This window comes from Chelonus insularis, unplaced genomic scaffold, assembly GCF_013357705.1.
Source record: "Chelonus insularis isolate UGA/USDA-ARS -01 unplaced genomic scaffold, ASM1335770v1 contig_70_pilon, whole genome shotgun sequence".
NCBI lineage: Eukaryota > Metazoa > Arthropoda > Insecta > Hymenoptera > Braconidae > Chelonus > Chelonus insularis.
Genome location: NW_023276716.1, coordinates 529,333 through 550,100, shown reverse-complemented (window position 1 = coordinate 550,100; position 20,768 = coordinate 529,333). Strand labels below are relative to the sequence as shown.

The following is a 20,768-nucleotide window of genomic DNA, read 5'->3' as shown; positions in this document are numbered from 1 at the left end:
TCATATTTCCAGAGCTAGAAAAGTTAGAAATTATATCAGATACAATATGTTTGTTTACCAAAATTGCTAGTCTATTAGTTAAGTCTCAACCAAGTCGTAGAAGAGATATAAATCTGGTGAAGAATACCCGAGATCGGCAAAAAGCACTCATCCAGTCGTCGAGATCTCCACTACGTTCCAGAGACAACGCACGAGATTATCCTGGAAAGCAGCCTTCACAGTCTTGACGGGGAAAAGTCATGTAAGTCCAGCAATATTCTAATACACGTGTGAGACTGACTGACTAGTATAGCTATCGAAACAATTGCAATATTCTCTCTTCTAGTTGTAGTCATTAAAACCTTAAATGGCATAGTAAACAGATTGTAGTTTACAGTTTATTAATTATTAATTATTGTCGCTTAGTCGATATTGCTTTAGGGGGACCTAGAGTCCTGTCAAACTTGTACCCCGCGTTTGTAAATCTCATAATAATCTTTGAATTATATAGAGTCTCTCGCATTATTAAAATTATATTGTATTATCTTTTTTGTAAGTCAAGAGTGCATCAAGGAGTTCTTCTATTTGTATCTTGTTGCTTGAGAATCGTTTAAATAGAAGTAATTTATGATATAAATAGTGCCACATTGGGAGTAACCTTTACCGTTATCCCATAGTCCTGATTTGTTTGCTACAAATCGCCCGATTAATTGTAGAGTCTTTAGTACTTTTTCCCCAGAAATATATCAATACACATTGTAAAAAATACTGTGTACATTGTTGAATTTACTAAACTGCATAGTAATTTATAGGGTGAAATTAGAGTAAAAATAACTATGCAGTTCAGTAAATTCAACAATGTGCACAGTATGTTTTGCAATGTGTATAGTAATATTGGAGTCACTAAACACTCACTTTTACTCTTAAATGTTCGTTTTTATGTTTTACTTATCGCGGTGCATGGTATCATACGCCACCTGTTAGCATATTAAATACCTTTAGCGAATATTCTAATATAATATATATATAAGTAATATAAATATAAGTATAATTTTTTATTAGAAATATTAAAAAATTCAATCAAATTATAATAATGGTGAGAATATTATAATAATTAACGAAACCGTTTTTTATTTAAATTTTAATATTATTATCTCGTATTTTATTATTATTATTAGAAATAAGGGTTTCGTTAATTATTATAATATTCTCACCATTATTATAATTTGATTGAATTTTTTAATATTTCTAATAAAAAATTATACTTATATTTACATTACTTATATATATATTATATTAGAATATTCGCTAAAATATTTAGTATATTAAATACAGAGGTATTTAATATGCTAACAGGTGGCGCATGGTGTCATTTTCCATGACATTTCACCACTAGGAGGCGCCCAATAACTAGTTATCTATCCAACCAGAAGGGTTTTTTCAATCACATGAGATTTGATTCTCTACCTGTGCACATCGTGTAATTTTTGCTTTAATATTTTTGTGAAAATACAAGTGCAATTTTGTTATTATTCATCAACTGCATAAGTGTAATATAAAAACGAACATTAAAATTACTATACACATTGTAAAAAATACTGTGCATATTGTTGAATTTACTAAACTGCATCGTAATTTTTACTTTCATTTCACCCTAAAAATCACTATGCAGTTTAGTAAATTCAGCAATGTGCACAGTATTTTTTACAATGTGTACTAGCTGATGGTACTAGATATATGATGTTCATTCAAGCAAACGAAAAAGTGTTTTTCATTGATAGAAATAATAATGTCTTTGAGGTATTCGGATTGACTTTTCCACACTGTGAAGATGTTTCAAGAACTCTGAAAGATACTTTATTAGATGGAGAAATGGTTATTGATAAAGTAAATGGTACCAAACATCCTAGGTACTTAGTTTTTGACATTATCATGTATGATGGTGAAGATGTATCAATAGACTTATTTTTTATTGAGCGATATGCTATAATCGAGAAAGAAGTGATAGGAGGCCCAATGAGAGCATTAAATGAAGGCCGAATACGACGAAATCAAGAACCCTTTTCTATTCGTCAAAAGCAATTTTGGCATATTACACAAGTGAACAGTTTACTCAGTGAAAAATTTGTGAAACAATTGGGTCATGAACCAGTCAGCCTGATCTTCCAGCCTTCGAAAGAGCCTTACATCCCTGGACCTGCAGCAACCGTCTTAAAGTGGAAGCCACTATCGTTGAATTCAGTGGACTTCAAATTGAAATTAGTCGTCGAATCAGGTATTTCATCACGAAAAATTGGTCACTTATATGTTGGGGGCTTAAGCGAACCATATAGTTTTATTGCGCTTACTAAAGAAATAGAAAAGCTCGATAATAAAATAATTGAATGTAGTTTCAAGAACGGTTGTTGGGTATTTGTGCGCGAAAGAACCGATAAATATTTTCCAAATTCGTTTACGACTGCTCAATCAATTTTAAATAGTATTAACGCGCTAATAACGTCCAAATATTTAATAAATTACATAAGTAAATTTCAGTTCAATGAGAATTGGGAGGATTGCTTGCCTCCACCAGCTAAACGACGGCGATAAAAATTAGATTTTTTTGTTTAAAATTTTGAGCATGAGTTGAGCAGATTAGAGTCACTAAATTTTCTATTTAATGTATTTCTTTTATTGTTTTAGATACGGTGAATGCCAAGAAAAACAGAAAAAAAGGAGTCAACCTAAAAAATTAAAGAGAAAGAGAATAAAAATCTTTAACAGCGATGATGAAGAGCCGGTTAATGCAAAAAAACCTTACGCAACACGCAGAGAAATGTATAGTAAAAATTACCCTTAATTTTATGGTGATTTGGTGACATTGCGGGGTAACGGTAAAAATTACTATACACAACGAGCATTATCGAGCTTTTCTATTTCGTTAGTAAGCGCAATAAAACTATATGGTTCGCTTAAGCCCCCAACATATAAGTGACCAATTTTTCGTGATGAAATACCTGATTCGACGACTAATTTCAATTTGAAGTCCACTGAATTCAACGATAGTGGCTTCCACTTTAAGACGGTTGCTGCAGGTCCAGGGATGTAAGGCTCTTTCGAAGGCTGGAAGATCAGGCTGACTGGTTCATGACCCAATTGTTTCACAAATTTTTCACTGAGTAAACTGTTCACTTGTGTAATATGCCAAAATTGCTTTTGACGAATAGAAAAGGGTTCTTGATTTCGTCGTATTCGGCCTTCATTTAATGCTCTCATTGGGCCTCCTATCACTTCTTTCTCGATTATAGCATATCGCTCAATAAAAAATAAGTCTATTGATACATCTTCACCATCATACATGATAATGTCAAAAACTAAGTACCTAGGATGTTTGGTACCATTTACTTTATCAATAACCATTTCTCCATCTAATAAAGTATCTTTCAGAGTTCTTGAAACATCTTCACAGTGTGGAAAAGTCAATCCGAATACCTCAAAGACATTATTATTTCTATCAATGAAAAACACTTTTTCGTTTGCTTGAATGAACATCATATATCTAGTACCATCAGCTAGTACACATTGTAAAAAATACTGTGCACATTGCTGAATTTACTAAACTGCATAGTGATTTTTAGGGTGAAATGAAAGTAAAAATTACGATGCAGTTTAGTAAATTCAACAATATGCACAGTATTTTTTACAATGTGTATAGTAATTTTAATGTTCGTTTTTATATTACACTTATGCAGTTGATGAATAATAACAAAATTGCACTTGTATTTTCACAAAAATATTAAAGCAAAAATTACACGATGTGCACAGGTTGTAACACCTAAATTTTCTTAAGGCGAGTCCCAAGAAAATTCCCGCCTAAATTTAACAAGTTATTTAATTTCTATGGACCAGGATTCAATGGCGGATATGTTACAAAGTAAATTCTCTTTTGAATTCTGTTAAACAACAAAAATAAACTTTATTAATTCCAACTAATAACAATTATAGTTAACAATAAACGACTGAATAACGTTATCAACCAATAATAAACTAAAAACACAAAAACAAACCACAACAGGGCTATGTGTATATCATACACGGCAACGTACATTAATTTTACTCGTCCTAACCAACGATTTGGTTTTACAAAATGACAGAATAAATAAAGCAAATAAATCTAACTATATTTAAGATATACGCGTGGCTCAACAACGGCGATACGATAGTATTATGATAAGAAAGTTGGTATTTTAGAAGATGATTCCCACCCAAAAGAATGTCTACCCCGTGGCCTAACCTCTTGTTGGTCGGGCTACAACCCAGACCGGGATACTCGAAGAGCTAACGACTCTTCGAGGGAAGGCTACAACCTTGCCTGAATAATCGACGAGCTACAACTCGTCGACGAAGAGCTCCAACTCTTCTAGGGGGTATAGGTGTGAGCTACGACTCTTCACCTTCTAACTCTAGAACCCTATCTAAGTGAGGACGAGCTACAACTCGTCCGGGATACTCGAAGAGCTAACAACTCTTCGAGGGAAGGCTACAACCTTGCCTGAATAGCTGACGAGCTACAACTCGTCAGCGAGGAGCTTCGACTCCTACACGGTTCGAGATCGTGAGCTCCAACTCTCGATCGCTAGCTAAAACCAGGAGCACCAACTCTTGGCTGGAAGGCTTCAACCCTCCAATTCCTACTTTCGGAAAGCTTCGACTCTCCGGGGCAACTAAAAGGCTACAACCCTTTAGCCAGAGCTACAACTCTGTATTATACGACGTGAGCTACTACTCTCGTCGGTCTCGTCGGTCTAGTACCTCGGAGACAGGTGAAGTGACGATCTCCGCAAAATTCAGCCCTTTTATACTGTTTGGCTCCGCCCTCTTTGCTATCCCCCACCACTATTGTGGTAGGTCGAGTGGGGAAGTCGTCATGGCAACAAAATCATCACAAATACTTTCTCTTTTTAGCATATACATTTTCTTATCTCGGTCTTTGTTGGCTTTATGTTCCTAAAGGCGAACCTACTCGGAGGGTAATGATATCTTAATTTTGATCGATAAACTAGTTCGATAGTTTATCGACTTACTTGCTAACATATTTTTCTATTTTATCCGCGTTCAGGGCCGTAACTTTGTTACAAGGTAGAGAATCAAATCTCATGTGATTGAAAAAACCCTTCTGGTTGGATAGATAACTAGTTATTGGGCGCCTCCTAGTGGTGAAATGTCATGGAAAATGACACCATGCGCCACCTGTTAGCATATTAAATACCTCTGTATTTAATATACTAAATATTTTAGCGAATATTCTAATATAATATATATATAAGTAATGTAAATATAAGTATAATTTTTTATTAGAAATATTAAAAAATTCAATCAAATTATAATAATGGTGAGAATATTATAATAATTAACGAAACCCTTATTTCTAATAATAATAATAAAATACGAGATAATAATATTAAAATTTAAATAAAAAACGGTTTCGTTAATTATTATAATATTCTCACCATTATTATAATTTGATTGAATTTTTTAATATTTCTAATAAAAAATTATACTTATATTTATATTACTTATATATATATTATATTAGAATATTCGCTAAAGGTATTTAATATGCTAACAGGTGGCGTATGATACCATGCACCGCGATAAGTAAAACATAAAAACGAACATTTAAGAGTAAAAGTGAGTGTTTAGTGACTCCAATATTACTATACACATTGCAAAACATACTGTGCACATTGTTGAATTTACTGAACTGCATAGTTATTTTTACTCTAATTTCACCCTATAAATTACTATGCAGTTTAGTAAATTCAACAATGTACACAGTATTTTTTACAATGTGTATTGATATATTTCTGGGGAAAAAGTACTAAAGACTCTACAATTAATCGGGCGATTTGTAGCAAACAAATCAGGACTATGGGATAACGGTAAAGGTTACTCCCAATGTGGCACTATTTATATCATAAATTACTTCTATTTAAACGATTCTCAAGCAACAAGATACAAATAGAAGAACTCCTTGATGCACTCTTGACTTACAAAAAAGATAATACAATATAATTTTAATAATGCGAGAGACTCTATATAATTCAAAGATTATTATGAGATTTACAAACGCGGGGTACAAGTTTGACAGGACTCTAGGTCCCCCTAAAGCAATATCGACTAAGCGACAATAATTAATAATTAATAAACTGTAAACTACAATCTGTTTACTATGCCATTTAAGGTTTTAATGACTACAACTAGAAGAGAGAATATTGCAATTGTTTCGATAGCTATACTAGTCAGTCAGTCTCACACGTGTATTAGAATATTGCTGGACTTACATGACTTTTCCCCGTCAAGACTGTGAAGGCTGCTTTCCAGGATAATCTCGTGCGTTGTCTCTGGAACGTAGTGGAGATCTCGACGACTGGATGAGTGCTTTTTGCCGATCTCGGGTATTCTTCACCAGATTTATATCTCTTCTACGACTTGGTTGAGACTTAACTAATAGACTAGCAATTTTGGTAAACAAACATATTGTATCTGATATAATTTCTAACTTTTCTAGCTCTGGAAATATGAATTTTTTAGATTTTATACTAAAATGAAAAAGTAAACTTGAACAAACATACTGCAATAAGATTAATATGTAAAATACTATTATAACTAAGACTGTTCTAATAGATAATGTATAATGTTCAATTGCCAATGCAAAATTACCATAATTATGGTTGTTAATTTAAAATTTATAATCGATGATTTGAAAAAACGTATTACGGAATCAGAAGACCAGTTAGCATACAAAAACAAAAGAAGTTCAATTGTATAATAATGCAATGGTGGCACTCGAGATGCAAAAGTTTGAGCTCATCCAAGGTAAGGAATATTTTCAATCTTATTCTATTAAAATTAAATTCATTATTAAATTCAATTTCCAATTTTTCGAATTTTACTATATAATATTTTAAATAATTTAGTTTTTTAAATTATGAATTAATTTTCCGTAAATTATTTTTTGCAAGAAAATTCACACTCTTTTTTTTGTGGCCAATTTTACCACACAACCAACGTTTAAATTTTTTAGAAACATTTAAATTAATATTAGAATTTCTTTTACTAAAATTTTCTTGAATTTGAGCAGAACTAATTTTTTAATTTTCTGAAGTGAAACCATATCACTAAAATTATTATTATTATTATTAATCGAAAATCTTATCTCTAATTTTGTTTGTAAAAAACTGTTCTTCTAATCTGTTGATCCGCATCTCCAAAGCCAACAATCCATCATTTGACAAATTTTCTTTAAAAAAAAATATCACAACACAAACAAAATATCTCGACACGTGAGACGAATTATTTCTGACACCAAATGTAAAATAATAGAATGAGAACAACTATTATTAAAAGTTAATTTATTAAAATGATAGATTCAAATACAGAATCAAAGACAAGACGTCTAATGTTAGTTAGTCTCAGTCCTAAACTGGAGATAAACAAACTCTTCCCTCGTTGCTATAAACAATCTAATCGTCAAGCAATCGTCGTTAACTAACAAACTGTCGTTAGTCAATCCATCTATAGATGGACACACATATATTTTACAATATTTTTCAGCCTAAATGGGCAAACTTTAGCCTATAACTACCGTGCCAAACTTGAAGACTGCAATAAAATCTCAAATAGAATAAAAGCAGAAATTTAGGGTAATAATGTACCTGAACTCTTTTAAATGAGGATTGAAATGGGAAAATCCTCTGAAAATTTTAAAAGTCACGTAAAGATACTCTAAAATAGACAAAACTAGTTTTTTTTGTCTATTTGAATGAATATGTACAAATCTAATTGTAAATTACCAAAACTTTGACTATTTTGCAGTACTTTTATGTTTTAAATTATTTTCCCATTTAAATCATTGTTTACAACTGTTCAGGTACATTTTTGCCGATATCATAGCGAGCATTTACTTTTTTACCATAAAGATGAAAAATGTGTAATTTCGAACGAGTTGTCGAATTATCGGGATATTATTGTAAAAAAACAATTTGACTTGAAGAAAAAAGAGGACGAAGTTCAGGTAAGATAGCTTTTAACTCAATTGATTAATAAAGTAGAGTGGTTATATGATTTTATAAGAATGTTTTTTCTATTTTATTTAAAAGGGATATGCTGAAAAATTAACGAAAATTAAATCAAAAGTAAAATCTTCTCGCCACAGCACAGAATTCACTTCAAGAGTAGATGAAAGTGATGATAGTATACATAATATTAGTGATGCAAGAACTTTATCCGAAAAAAGCCTTTTATTAAAAAAAAAATTAGAAGAAAATCGTAAAATATTTGAACAAAGAAATAAACACTTAAATGAAAGTAAACGTGCAGCTGAAGTACAAGTTGAGAAAATACTTCAGCAATTAAATGATAGCTCCAGTGATGATATTAATATTCCATAATGGAAATCTATTAAAATGCGATCTTTTTTAATATCTTATAAAATATATTTACAGAATTGCATGAAGTCAAACAAGAACTATAGACATTCGATTCTTTAAAATGCGTTGAATTTGAAGAAAAAGAAGAATAATGCAATCAGAATCAAAACAAGGACATGGCAAATGATGTTACACAAAATAATTTAGAACTATTGAGAGTATTAAATGAATTACAAAACCAAGTGAATGTGGTATTAAACGAAAAAAGTGCATTAGAAGAGAAATTCAATAAATGATAGCTATAGTGAAAATAATATAAAAGAAATTATTATCTAATTATCTTTGTACATGATTTTTCCTTATATTATACATCCCTTTATAGTTTTTTCAATCTCTCAAATAAATAAAAATTATTCATTCATAATTATTTTTCCTCAATTTGTCGTATTAAATGTTTGAAAATCATTTCTATAAGAGTAATATCATACATTTATGTCAATTTTTTTTATCTTTTGTTATTATAAAAGCAAAAGATAATTTCGTGTCTCATCAAAAAAAGAATCTTTCTTATATGAAAAAACCGCTTTGTTGTAGTTACCGCTATTATAGCAATCTTTCATCATTTTACCATCAGACATTTTGATAACCATACTTGTAATACCTACAGTCAATCAGAACATGCTCCCATTTTAGTTATAATAATAATTGTCACTTTCTATGTTAAAAAATAACGTTAAAAAACTTAGTATCAAATACTTTAGGTAGATGCTGACACTTTATCGTAAACCCCAGTTGTGAAACAGTTGAGTAGGATCCATTGGGGCCTTTTCTTTCCTTTACACTCCCACTGGAGGAGTTTGCGATCTCACTCGCACCTATGTTTTTCAGTGTACTCCGCAGGTGTATAAAAATATAGTGAGTGTGAGTGAAACGGAAGAAGGAACTACCGTTCTCTCTCGCACTTACACTTTTCCATGCGCCGCGCATGTGCAGAGGAATGTAATGAGTGCGAGTGAAAAGGAGAGATATGTCGTTCTCTCTCAGCGGCAGTAACGTAAGAAATTAAAAGTCCCCCAATTCTTATTTTTTATCTATCTCACGTGGATTAAAATGGAAATCCAAGTAAGAGAACATACTTAATCGTGAATTTTATGCTGAATCGAATGGAAAAGAAAAAAAAAAATCCAATTCGATTGAATGAAAAAAAAATTAATTTGAAATTTTCAAATTAATAAAAAGCTCATTAAAACCTTTGAAAATATTGTCAGAGTAATAAATAAGTACTCAGATGTGGTTAAATTTTGTAAATATAAAATAATTTTTTAAAAAATTCTACATTCCACGGTCTCTTTAATGGCATATAATTAATAAACGGTAAGAGATACGTAAAAGATGTATGAATACTTTTTTGTAGAGAATTAAATTCTCTACAACTTTTACTCGAACATTTTCTTCATATTTCCAGCCGTTCTCGAGATATTAGCCAAAAAGTCATTTTTGCATTCTTTCGCATTTTTTTGCAAGGGTTTTCTTTCATTCAGGACCCTGATTTTTTGCATTATTATTTCTACGACTCTTATGCACATTTTCGCGTTGGTTTCATTCTCCCCGCTAAAAATAGTGATTTTAACCTTCCATTGACTGGACTATTTCTCTAAATAAATTAATCCATTCTTCCAGGAGCCAAATGCATTGGAATATATGCGTTATCATTCTGAAATTGCTCCATTCCAGTTGCTAATTTATAAAGCATTAGATTCTAGTATAGCATGGTTGAAAAAATTAGAAAAGCGACTTCCTGACGTTGAATTTGATGTAGCTATAACGATGTCCCCGTAAGCTTTTTATTTTTTATTGATTGTATTTTGAAGAAAAAATAGCAGAAATTTTACTTGTTAAGTCGATTATTTCAGGGAGAAGTTCTGTAGAAAATCACATGAATCTTCAAAATGTGAAGAACTTATTGGTGTTGCATTCGTAGGGGGTGCATGTAATTCAGAGCTAAAATCAGCAATCGTTCAAGATGCTGGTGCTTTCAAAGGTATAGATGTTACATCCCATGAACTTGGACACTTGTATGTATAAATAATTTGTTAATAATAGAATATGTGGAATAATAATAATAATAGATATAAATAATTATTCATTCTTTCTGTAGATTAGGTGTTGAACATGACGGCACATTTCATGAAAATTGTAGTTCTGCAACGGGTAATTTAATGGCTCCAGTTCTCATTCATACATCTCACGCAGGAGAATGGTCTACATGCTCAATAAAAGATTTTGAAAAATTTTTAGAGTAAATTATTCTTTAAAAATATTTCTCTCTATATTACAAATCATTAAAACAATACTAATGAGATTAATTTATTGCAGAAAACCTTCTTCTGATTGTTTATTTAATAAGCCAAGACCAGGACATACTGTGGCCAGATTTTTACCTGGAAAACTATTAGATGCTAATGAACAATGTAAAAAAAGAGTCGGAACTTCAGCTGCAGTTATTGATGCTACTACGTGTATTGCACTTCGTTGTTATAAGCCAGATAATCCAACAATAAAACTCGTCCAAACTGGAGCTGCTGATGGTACATCTTGCGGACCAGGCATGATATGCTTGAATAAAAGGTGTATGAAAGAGGAACTATTTGATTCCTTGATAGAAAATGCCTGACAATTTTACAACCATCTATCAGAAAGTAATATTCATCATAATTTTCTATTTGAATTTAATACTCTTTACTCCAAATTAAAATTCGTTGATATACGACGTTATCAATATAAGATTCATTGAAGAAGTAAGGTTGAATAAACATACATTTTTTTATTGATTATATCCATCATGTTTTATAGATTTCCGACTTTCCTTCATGAAATAAAATACGATATACAACGAACAATGAAATCTACCTTTAATTCTGTACAAAACCTACTTTTTTATCACTGCTTATTTTACCTTCTGTTGGCAGTTGTGCTGAGGTGAAACTGTTATCAAGCCACCGACCTTTCGCATACGTTGCTCTCAATGAATATGAGTAAGACTCCAAGATGCAGGAACCATCAGCAGCAGTTGTTGCTGTGGTGGTAGGTAGGTCCTATGTTCTAAATACCTACTCTGTTTTTTCGTCGCATTGCATCAAATGGCCACTCGGAGCGCATCATGCTCCTAGATATCATCATTCTCTCTTTTCTGATTCAGAAAGAACTCCAAAAAAAAATCTTAGTCCTTCAATTTTCCACGAGGTTTCGTTGAATCGTCAAAATTACAGTTGAATGCAGTGAGAAAATTATCAATAAACTTTTCTAGAACATATTCTCAGTGAATTAACAGAGTGAACGTATAGTCAACTGATAAGATTATCATGAGGTGAACAGCTTCATCCTGTAATCCCTAAGAAAGTGAGTCTAACCACAAAGTGTTTAATTACTGTATTGGAAATATTCTATGGTTTCTAATATGTACTTGCACTGGACAATTAACCAAACTGATTATAATATAATTGATGCTGCAGTGATATCAGGGATTACAAACGTCAAGTTCATTGAATCATGTGATGATAATTGAAATGCAGAATCACAGATATGATTTATGGAACAAGAAGGAAAATGCACGTGAAACTGAATGACCTCGTGGACTTTTCGCGCGTGCCGATGTCAAATGGTTGCTGACCTTGAAGGTCAGCTAATCATGATCGTTTAATTCTTACAATTAAACTGAAAGTATACTTACATGATTAAATATAAAATGTGAAATTTTTTTATCAATATTCTGCACTCTATGATTTACTTGTGGCATACTTTAATATTATTTAAATGTCAACTGTTATTGTATCTCTAAGGTAAGATCAAGAAATTTGCTAACACATTAAGATTATTATTTTTTTTTTAATAGCTGATATCGATTACGACCAACAACTTTTACTGTCATTTCCAATCACCAAGAACACTTGGAGCAATTGATATTTTAATTGAATTGGAATTATTAGTTGAAAATGAGACATGAATAATTAAATGAAATTCAGAAAATAAATTTGAAGGTAATCAGTTAATAGCATGACAATGAGTGTAAAGAATAATACGTTGTCGACAATTTTTTAAATATGTATGAAGTATGAATCCATTTTTGATGTTCATAAATGCAACGATAGCGTTAATCAACGTTAATGCATTTTCATGTGTAGGACTTGGTCGGATTTATCAGTGGTTCTCATCTTTTAGTAAATTATCTGTAATCTGTACGAAATCATTTCAATAGTAGCAATGAAAACAGATTGAAATAATTGTCGGACAAAATGGGATATGTGAATAGCAACTGAGCGATTTTCACCTCAGATCTGTCACGCAATGGTCGATTTATTATGTGCACACGAGCATGTAGGATTGTATTATATTACGTGCAACCTTTTTGAAATACATATACTCTTTTAGTATCTCATAGCCGTAATTGTGAAATTACGTGTGTCGTTTTTACAATAAATACCGTTTATCTGTCATTTAATAATAAACGCAGAAGCTACATTGATGATTAATTAACTGAATATTAGATAAAAGATAATTGTTTTGTGTTTTTTTTTTCTTTGAATCAAGTAAAATATTAATAATATCCATCTTTTTTTTATACATTGTTAATTTTCCAATTACCAAGTATTGACATGCTAGTTTTCTTGAAACTTTTATCAGATAATAATATCATAAATTGTAGTTATGAATATAATAATGTCTCGTAAGATAAAATTATATTGAAAAATTCTTTATGTGCATGATATAATAAAGTATAACTGAATAGAATGGAAGGTATTTTCAAAAGATGTAGTAGAATATTGAAAGTATAGGTATTTGATAAAAATGTGAAATCAAATTGATAACAATGTAGTTGAAAACTTGCATTATTCAAAAGATTATAGTATTTTTAAAATTCAAAAACTTGAGTAATTTTTTTTCATGAACAATGATTGAATTCTGTTCAAGTAAAATGTCTTCAAAGTCAATACTTTTAAATTATTTCATTTTTTTATTATCAAGTTATGAAACTTTGGAGCCAATGAAAACTTTAGCTTCACTGTAACTTGATTTTAAAAAATCCTTATCATTGAGAATTGTAATATTAATTAAATTCAACAAACATAGGAAAGTTGAAACACTTGTACAATTAATACGATTGTAGAAATAATAGTGTTGGGCTTTAACTCAGGATTGATAGTGTTTTAGGTTCCTAGGGATAACCAGTAATGTATTGTTTCGTCGCACACTACAAGCACGAGTTGCGACTTAGTGAGCACACCTTCATTAATTACCACCGTAAATAGATGCTAGTGAATGCGTGCAACCCGTCCGGGGATATAATGTATACGAAGCACAAGGCTTCTCGATGACTTCTATTTCGTGCACAAGAAACGGTCTCATTACCTATAGTACTACCATACTACGGAACTACAAAGTTACATTTCCACTATTCCCATTTCGCCTCGTAACTCTATTCAGAATGATTAGACACTTGGTGAATATATTTAGTACTTGAGACAAATTATTTTTAAAAAAGATTTAGAAAACTAAATAACTCAAATTATTTTGTTGTTGTAAATGAACAAATTGTCAAAGATAAACAAGTTTGCGTGAAAAAGTTTCTCAAACTTTTTAAAAAACTATGATTTTGATCTTAAATATTTTCTGCAACAAAGTAATTTTTTAGTAATTAATAATAATTAAAATAATTAGCTTGTAGCATGCGTTATCACAAAGAAACTTTGGAATTCTTCTATTATTATTACAGCAGAATGTTTTTTTTATAATTTTGATATGAACGTTATTTTTATTATTAAAAAATTGTTAAAATAGTTTTGTTAATAGAAATTTCTTATGAATTTTCATTTTTAACTTCTCATTCGCGAAGTTATTGTAATGGGGTCGATTTTTGGAATTCGTAATTTTATCATATCTTTACATTTTGAGACATTTGAAAGCATATTAGAAGGTTTAAACATGGATGCATGTATATATGTATACAGTAAATTTTAGTGTTTTATTTTAAAACATTAAAATTGTTTTAATATGACGTCATCCATTTGATTGACATTGTCTCGATTTTAAAATGTTTTTAAGTGTTTTAAAATCCAAACAATGTTAATCAAATGAGTACACGTCATATTAAAACACTTTTAATGTTTTAAAATAAAACACTAAAATTTACTGTGTATGTATGGACGTACGTGCGTATGCCAGGTTTTTTTTCGTTCTCGATATCTCGAGAACCACTGAAGATATCGACTTCGGACGAATTTCATTTTAAAGATAATACAACGGAAAAGATCTGAAAGAAGTTTAAACAAATTCGGTCGAACCGTTTTTTTTTTAAAACAAAAAGAGTGTAACATAAGTTGAATAAAGAAGACATTTGAAATAGATTCTACTTATTAGATGATTAACATTATTGACAACTGAGGTCAACGTAATATGGTTATTAATAACTTCATATGACTCTAGACAATTATGTATTGACTATAACAACAGTTATTGTTTATAAACAAAAAAACCAAAAGAGGACAAAATTACAGATTTCAATTAATGGGAAGTTCGTCGTCAGGACACAAACTAAACCCAGACCTATTTTTATTATTTTTATTATTTTTATTGACTATGTTTACTTCGGATGACGTTTGTTTAATATTTATACACTCTTAGAAGAGAAATGTATTTATTAATAATTCCATCCATGATAAATTTATGAATTAATTATTTGAATGACCTATTTAATAAAATGGGTAATTTAGAAAAAAGAGAAAGAAATCTTTTTAAAAAACAAGTTCAATCCTGCAATGTATAATTCATATTTAATCTCTATTTCCTTTGTATACTCGATAAATAGTGGAGGAGTTTCTTCCTGAAAATAATTATCTTGATAAAATGTCAACAGTTTTTAAAAATTTCCGGTCATATTTTTATCTAATTAAGCTAAAGAAATAATGTTATACGTAAATCTTATTAAGGTTTGAAAAAATATATAAATGCAAATCATTAAATGAGAGCTTTTAGAATTTTGCGTCATAAATTCATGCTCCAGATACGAGTGCAATTTCATCTCTTATGTGAATGAACAACTTTTGAGTTTGCAACGAGTTTCTTTTATATTTTCGTCTCTCTTTATCTTTCTTTCTATTCGTATTTCCGCCTCTCAAGTCTTACAGTTAAAGCGCTATGTAACGACCGACTTACTCTCATTCGCCCTCGAGACGTACGTGCTGCTTTTCCTCTACTGATTTATAACCACTGGGATCTATCCCTTAATAGTCTCCACCCTTCCAACAAGAAAGATCGGAAGGAGCATAAATTATTCTTGTATTATTTCATCGCATACATTTTCAATCCCTTAATGCCCATTCTATCATATATTTCAATTAAAGTCTACCACCAAACTCGCTTAAAGTATACTTCATATTTTTTTTTCGAAACTTTTTGCCATCTTTCTATTCACTGGATTATAATTAGAAAATGATATTCATCTCTTTCTGTATAATGTCTTATTTTTAAAAAATATTTCTAAAGAGTGGGTTTAATTTATTCAAGGACAACCTGAACAGGTGGAATATTGGATAATTTAGAGGTTCACATGCACCTGAATGAGCAAAAAATTGAAATAAAAAATTCCTCTTAAATTATATTTAATGATCCAAGAATAAATTAAGAAATAAAACATTTTTTATTTAAGTTTCTTAAATGTGAGAATAAAACTATCAATTTCTTTCCACTAAAGCTTTTTTTTCAGTTAAGATAATTAAACTCATGCTAGCAGTCAAAGTATTTTTTAAAATTCTTATAAAGTTAAATTTCCTTACAATTAAAAGTTTTTTATCGAATAAAATTTTTTTAATTCCGAAAAATATAAAATGAACAGTGCAAAGGAAATACTTCTTACAAAAAAAAAAAAAAAAAGATTCAGAAAATTAAAAAAAAAAATTAGAAGTTAAATTGAACATTTTTCAAGTCTTTGAAATGATTCACACAATGCCTCTAGTATAGTTAATAAATACTGGCAATTAAAATAATAATAGTTATTCTGAGTAATCAGTATTGTTTATAAACATCCTTATCTACAAAGTTAATCGAATGTTCTTCCTTATTTCTTGGATTAAATTTATTTTCAAGTTTTCTAATCATAATTTTTTTTTCAATGTTGAAGACAAGTTAAGTGATAAAAAGTAGAAAAAAAACTAAAGCAATAACCGTGAAGCTATTAATGATAATAAGCTCTCTGATTCCGGTTACTGGAAATCCGTATAGAGCAATACAACCGATAGGTGTATTACCCTCGTTACTTCTACCTCATCCAATTGTCCACGCTCGATAATTTGTGAACGCAAATTCAAGCAAGTTAATCGGCATAGCGTTGCTTAATTATCCTCATCCCTAAGTGACTTCACTCACTACGATAATAATGCTTCTTGTCATGTCTCTACAAGAAATGAATTGTCGATTCATCAGTTAAAAAAAAAAAAATGAATGATTCATAGTGACTCAAGTAGGTACTTTTTGAACTTTTCTTTATCGACGTTCGAAAATAGTGATTAATTAATCTAAGATAGAGTAGATGACTCTGGAAAAAAAAACAATGAACTTTTGTTTAGAAATAAAAAAAAATTGTGTCGATTTTCAAACTTATCTTATCATCGTAAAATCACCAATTTAAATTGGCTGACCTCCAGAGTACCTCGTCAGCATTACGGAAAACGAAGCCACCCTTTTTTGTAGATAGATACTCTACTACATAGACGAGTAAAAATGAGAGAAAAAAGCTTAAATTCTCACTTGGGTTAAAATATTTTCTTCTTATCACTCTTTGCACGAACTATACTATCCTGTTTTGTTAAATTTAAAGCTACTATTATACTTAAAACTTTCATTATAAATAAAAGCAGTTGTTAAGTAAGAGTAAAAATTGTTTTGTAAAAAAATTCCTTTTTAGTTTATTAAAAATTTAATTAATTGTGGAAATAATAGTTGTAATTACTGATGTAATAACAAAAAGTTAATTATATTTTATATAATATCTAGACTGAAGTACAATTATTGTTTTCGATCTGTTGCAACAACACAATTTTTTCTGCTTCTTTCTATGTTTATTTCTTCATATATCATCATTTTATAGAAAATAATCTTCAATATGAAAAGAAAGGAGTCAGCAAGTGTAAATAATGTAAAAAAAAATGATGAGCTGTTCCTGGGTAGCAATGAAATATGACTGTATATAGATCTGATCACGTTTTGCTATGGTACATCATATCAGAGTATTTTCTGATTAGTCTCCAACTATCCTCCTACTTTTGTCCAACTACGAACTAATAACCCTGATCTTCTTTTCTTTCCTGAGCCTAAATTAATCTTTCTATAAATGCTTCACACTGACAGAACCATATTTATGGATCAAGAATGATATGATGGTAGGATCATAGCTTTTCTGTCACAATCCTGTCATCATTTGGTATCCATGCTGCTTTTATCCTGACTACATTTGTATTATGTTGTATTTAAATTATTCTTTCACTTCAAAACATTGTGATCAAGACTAGAATTCTTGATCTAAGAATACGATTTTGTCAACGTATCAGACAAGATGTCTCCAAAATTAAATAGACCATGTTCAAGATTTCAGATGAGGACCAGATTCAAATTCCTACCCAAGTTTAATGATAATATGGCAGAGAATTTGAATGTCTTATTTAAAACTTTCTTCGACTTCGTCTTATTCTTCACTTGTAGTGATATTTATTTTGGCTTGATTACTATAAATTTTGCGAAAGTTTCACTATGAGGAAGTACGACATCTCACTGAGTGTAAAAAGAAATTTACACTTTGAAGTTACATTGGGAAGTTGAAACGCGTGTTCAGGATAATAAAAAGTACATCAATTTCTAGCAGTATTAATTGTAAGTACAGTGAGAAAACAAATAGTTGTTTAATAACATGTAAATTCGCAAAAAAAAATCTTATTTTAACTTTAATTTGATAAAACTCACCTAAATGAGTTTCGGTCGTTTTTCTCTTGTTTTAATCAACTTGATACCTATAAAATTAAAAAAAAGAGATTATAGATATCTGTGACGGTTATTTTAAAATTCTATTTGATCATTATTGCTTTATTCCATTTATATCATTTTATTCCAGTGAAATAATTTCTTCTGTCAGTAAATGATACGTTTGACATTTATGGGGGCGTAGCAAATGCGTATTAACGTAATCTAAAGCTACTTAGATTTTAAGCCTATTCGATAGAACAGTATTTTAGTAGTTTAACAAATTAATGTAACGTTATCATCAATAATGATTAAAAAAATAAAGCATTACAATGCTTAATTCTTAATTACCTAGATATATCTAGTTAATTTCAAGCCTGAGTTATCAGTGGCACTAAAATCTAAAAATGTTTAACAAGTTCTTATTCATTCTCTAGAGTAATTTGATAACATATAATACTAATTTTTTCCTAGTTTTTATTAGAGTCGTTTAAAAAACTCGATAACATTGCTTTTGTCTGAACTCATCTTGAGTAATGACAAGTTGGTGAACTTCCTAGCGAAATTAAAGTCGTAAAATTTTTATTATCAGTGTCTATAAGTTTGGTATCGACAATTTTTCATTTTAAATTAGTATTGACATTTGAAAATGTGATGACTGCTGTGCTGAATAAAACTTAGGAATGTTGGAATAAACACTATTCAATCACTGCTCTATCCATTTTTGCATGGTAAGTTTAAATTTATCGTCTCGTAAAATACAAGTTATGAACTATGAAATAGAGTGATGGGAATATTATCATTTAAGTGCATTAGTTACCTGGATATTTAACGAAATCAATATAAGTATTCCGTCATGATAGAAAAAAATTTTTTTTTATTTGTAAATATATTTTATCATTATTCGCAATCTATGTTTGTGTCAATAAATATAAATTGTTATTGTCTGTAGCATTTTTACCTGCTATGAAAAATGTTTGAAAATAATTTTAAACAGTTTTCAATCTTGATTGATGTTTCAAGCATATCTAGGATTGATTAGGTGTTGAGTTTTATTGAATGAGGAAGAAATAAAAAATTGATTGAAATTGTCTTCAATTATTGTTTCATGAATACAATTTTCTTGAGCACAACATAAAATCTTTCACAAGAGTCTTTCATCTTTAAAAGGTATTTGTAAATAAAATATTTGTAAATGAGTTTAAAACTATTTTATATGGTTTAAAAAACAAATTAAAAAAAAACGATAGCTAGCGAATTTATTTTAGAACAGATAACACATTAGCTATTTATATGTTTTGTAGAATGAACTTATTTTTATTTTTGATTAATGTTTCATAAAAATATAAAAAGAAAAAAATTTTTTCTGATAAAAAATATTCATTGGATGAAAATTACTCTAAAAAGAGAAAAAAGGTCGAGTTAATTGGATGCTATTTTACCTAGTCTAATTTTTATCCTAAATTGAGGTATTCCCACATCTCTGGCTTCTCCTAAGTTTACTTTCAATATGAATTCCATTATTAATAAAAAATTTTATTGGAGAAGGTTACTTAAAATGATTGAAATTCACAGATTCTTGAATTCCAAAATTATTAAATTTAGATTGAATTATTAAAAAGGTGGAGATAAATTGTACTTTAAGGAAAACCACAAGAGGCTGATTGGAAATAATTTTATTAGCATATGTTATACTTATCCTAACTGTACTTTTAAAAATATTAAGTATTATATTATGGCTTGCAGATGTTTTAAAGAATTTCAATGAATCCTTTGTCCTTTTACATATGTTTCATTTTATTATAAAAAGAAAAATTGTCTCGGCCTAATTTTATCACTATTTTAGTTCAGTTTGAATTGACCTTTTCCATACAATCATATTTAATTCATAATAAAAACTTTTAACATAACAAATGAATTTTTTTAATTAAAAAATTCCAAATAAATATTCAAAAACCATTTTTTTACTGTCAGAATAAAAAATACCTTTTTTAGTTTAAATAGTATTTGTAAAAAGAAAGAATTGAAATTTAAAAAAAAAAAAAAATTATTCTGCAGCTCTTTATTAATCTATTCTAATTTCCCTTACACTTACAAGCGATTAAACAACGATAATTTGCATGCAAAGAGTGGAACATTTTCGTGACATAGTTCAAGTATAAGGATTGTATGTCACTAAGAATCTATATAACAATCTTTAAATCCAAACTTTACCACATGGTCTCACGACACATTCACTCAAAGTTGAATAGAGGGTTTATCCTGTGAAGCCAATGCTATTTTCCTTTCCCTTTACTCCTTTTCTATCTTCATATGTTAACTTTTATCACTGACTAACGCGTGCGCATCGAAAAACAGAAAGAGGGAGTGAGA

At 29.8% G+C, this 20,768-nt stretch overlaps 1 protein-coding gene and 1 long non-coding RNA gene across 5 annotated transcripts in view; both read left to right on the top strand.

Annotated features, from left to right (window-relative positions):
- LOC118070890 (beta-1,4-N-acetylgalactosaminyltransferase bre-4-like) overlaps nt 1–20,768 on the top strand; it is a 63,280-nt gene that overhangs the window by 4,841 nt on the left and 37,671 nt on the right. For 2 of the 4 annotated variants that reach the window (XM_035089754.1, XM_035089752.1), the window contains exons 7-11: nt 10,071–10,225; nt 10,304–10,465; nt 10,549–10,689; nt 10,767–11,478; nt 11,590–12,229. In XM_035089754.1, the coding sequence (XP_034945645.1) occupies nt 10,071–10,225; nt 10,304–10,465; nt 10,549–10,689; nt 10,767–11,064 (756 nt within the window). In that variant the 3' untranslated portion in view covers nt 11,065–11,478; nt 11,590–12,229. Of the gene's footprint in view, nt 1–10,070; nt 10,226–10,303; nt 10,466–10,548; nt 10,690–10,766; nt 11,479–11,565; nt 12,230–20,768 lie in introns of those variants that run through there. The other 2 variants (XM_035089753.1, XM_035089756.1) reach the window with 2 other exon arrangements.
- Nucleotides 6,715–8,679, top strand: LOC118070891 (uncharacterized). Its single transcript, XR_004690816.1, has 4 exons — nt 6,715–6,837; nt 7,576–7,664; nt 7,892–8,035; nt 8,121–8,679. It is a non-coding gene; the product is annotated as an uncharacterized lncRNA (long non-coding RNA).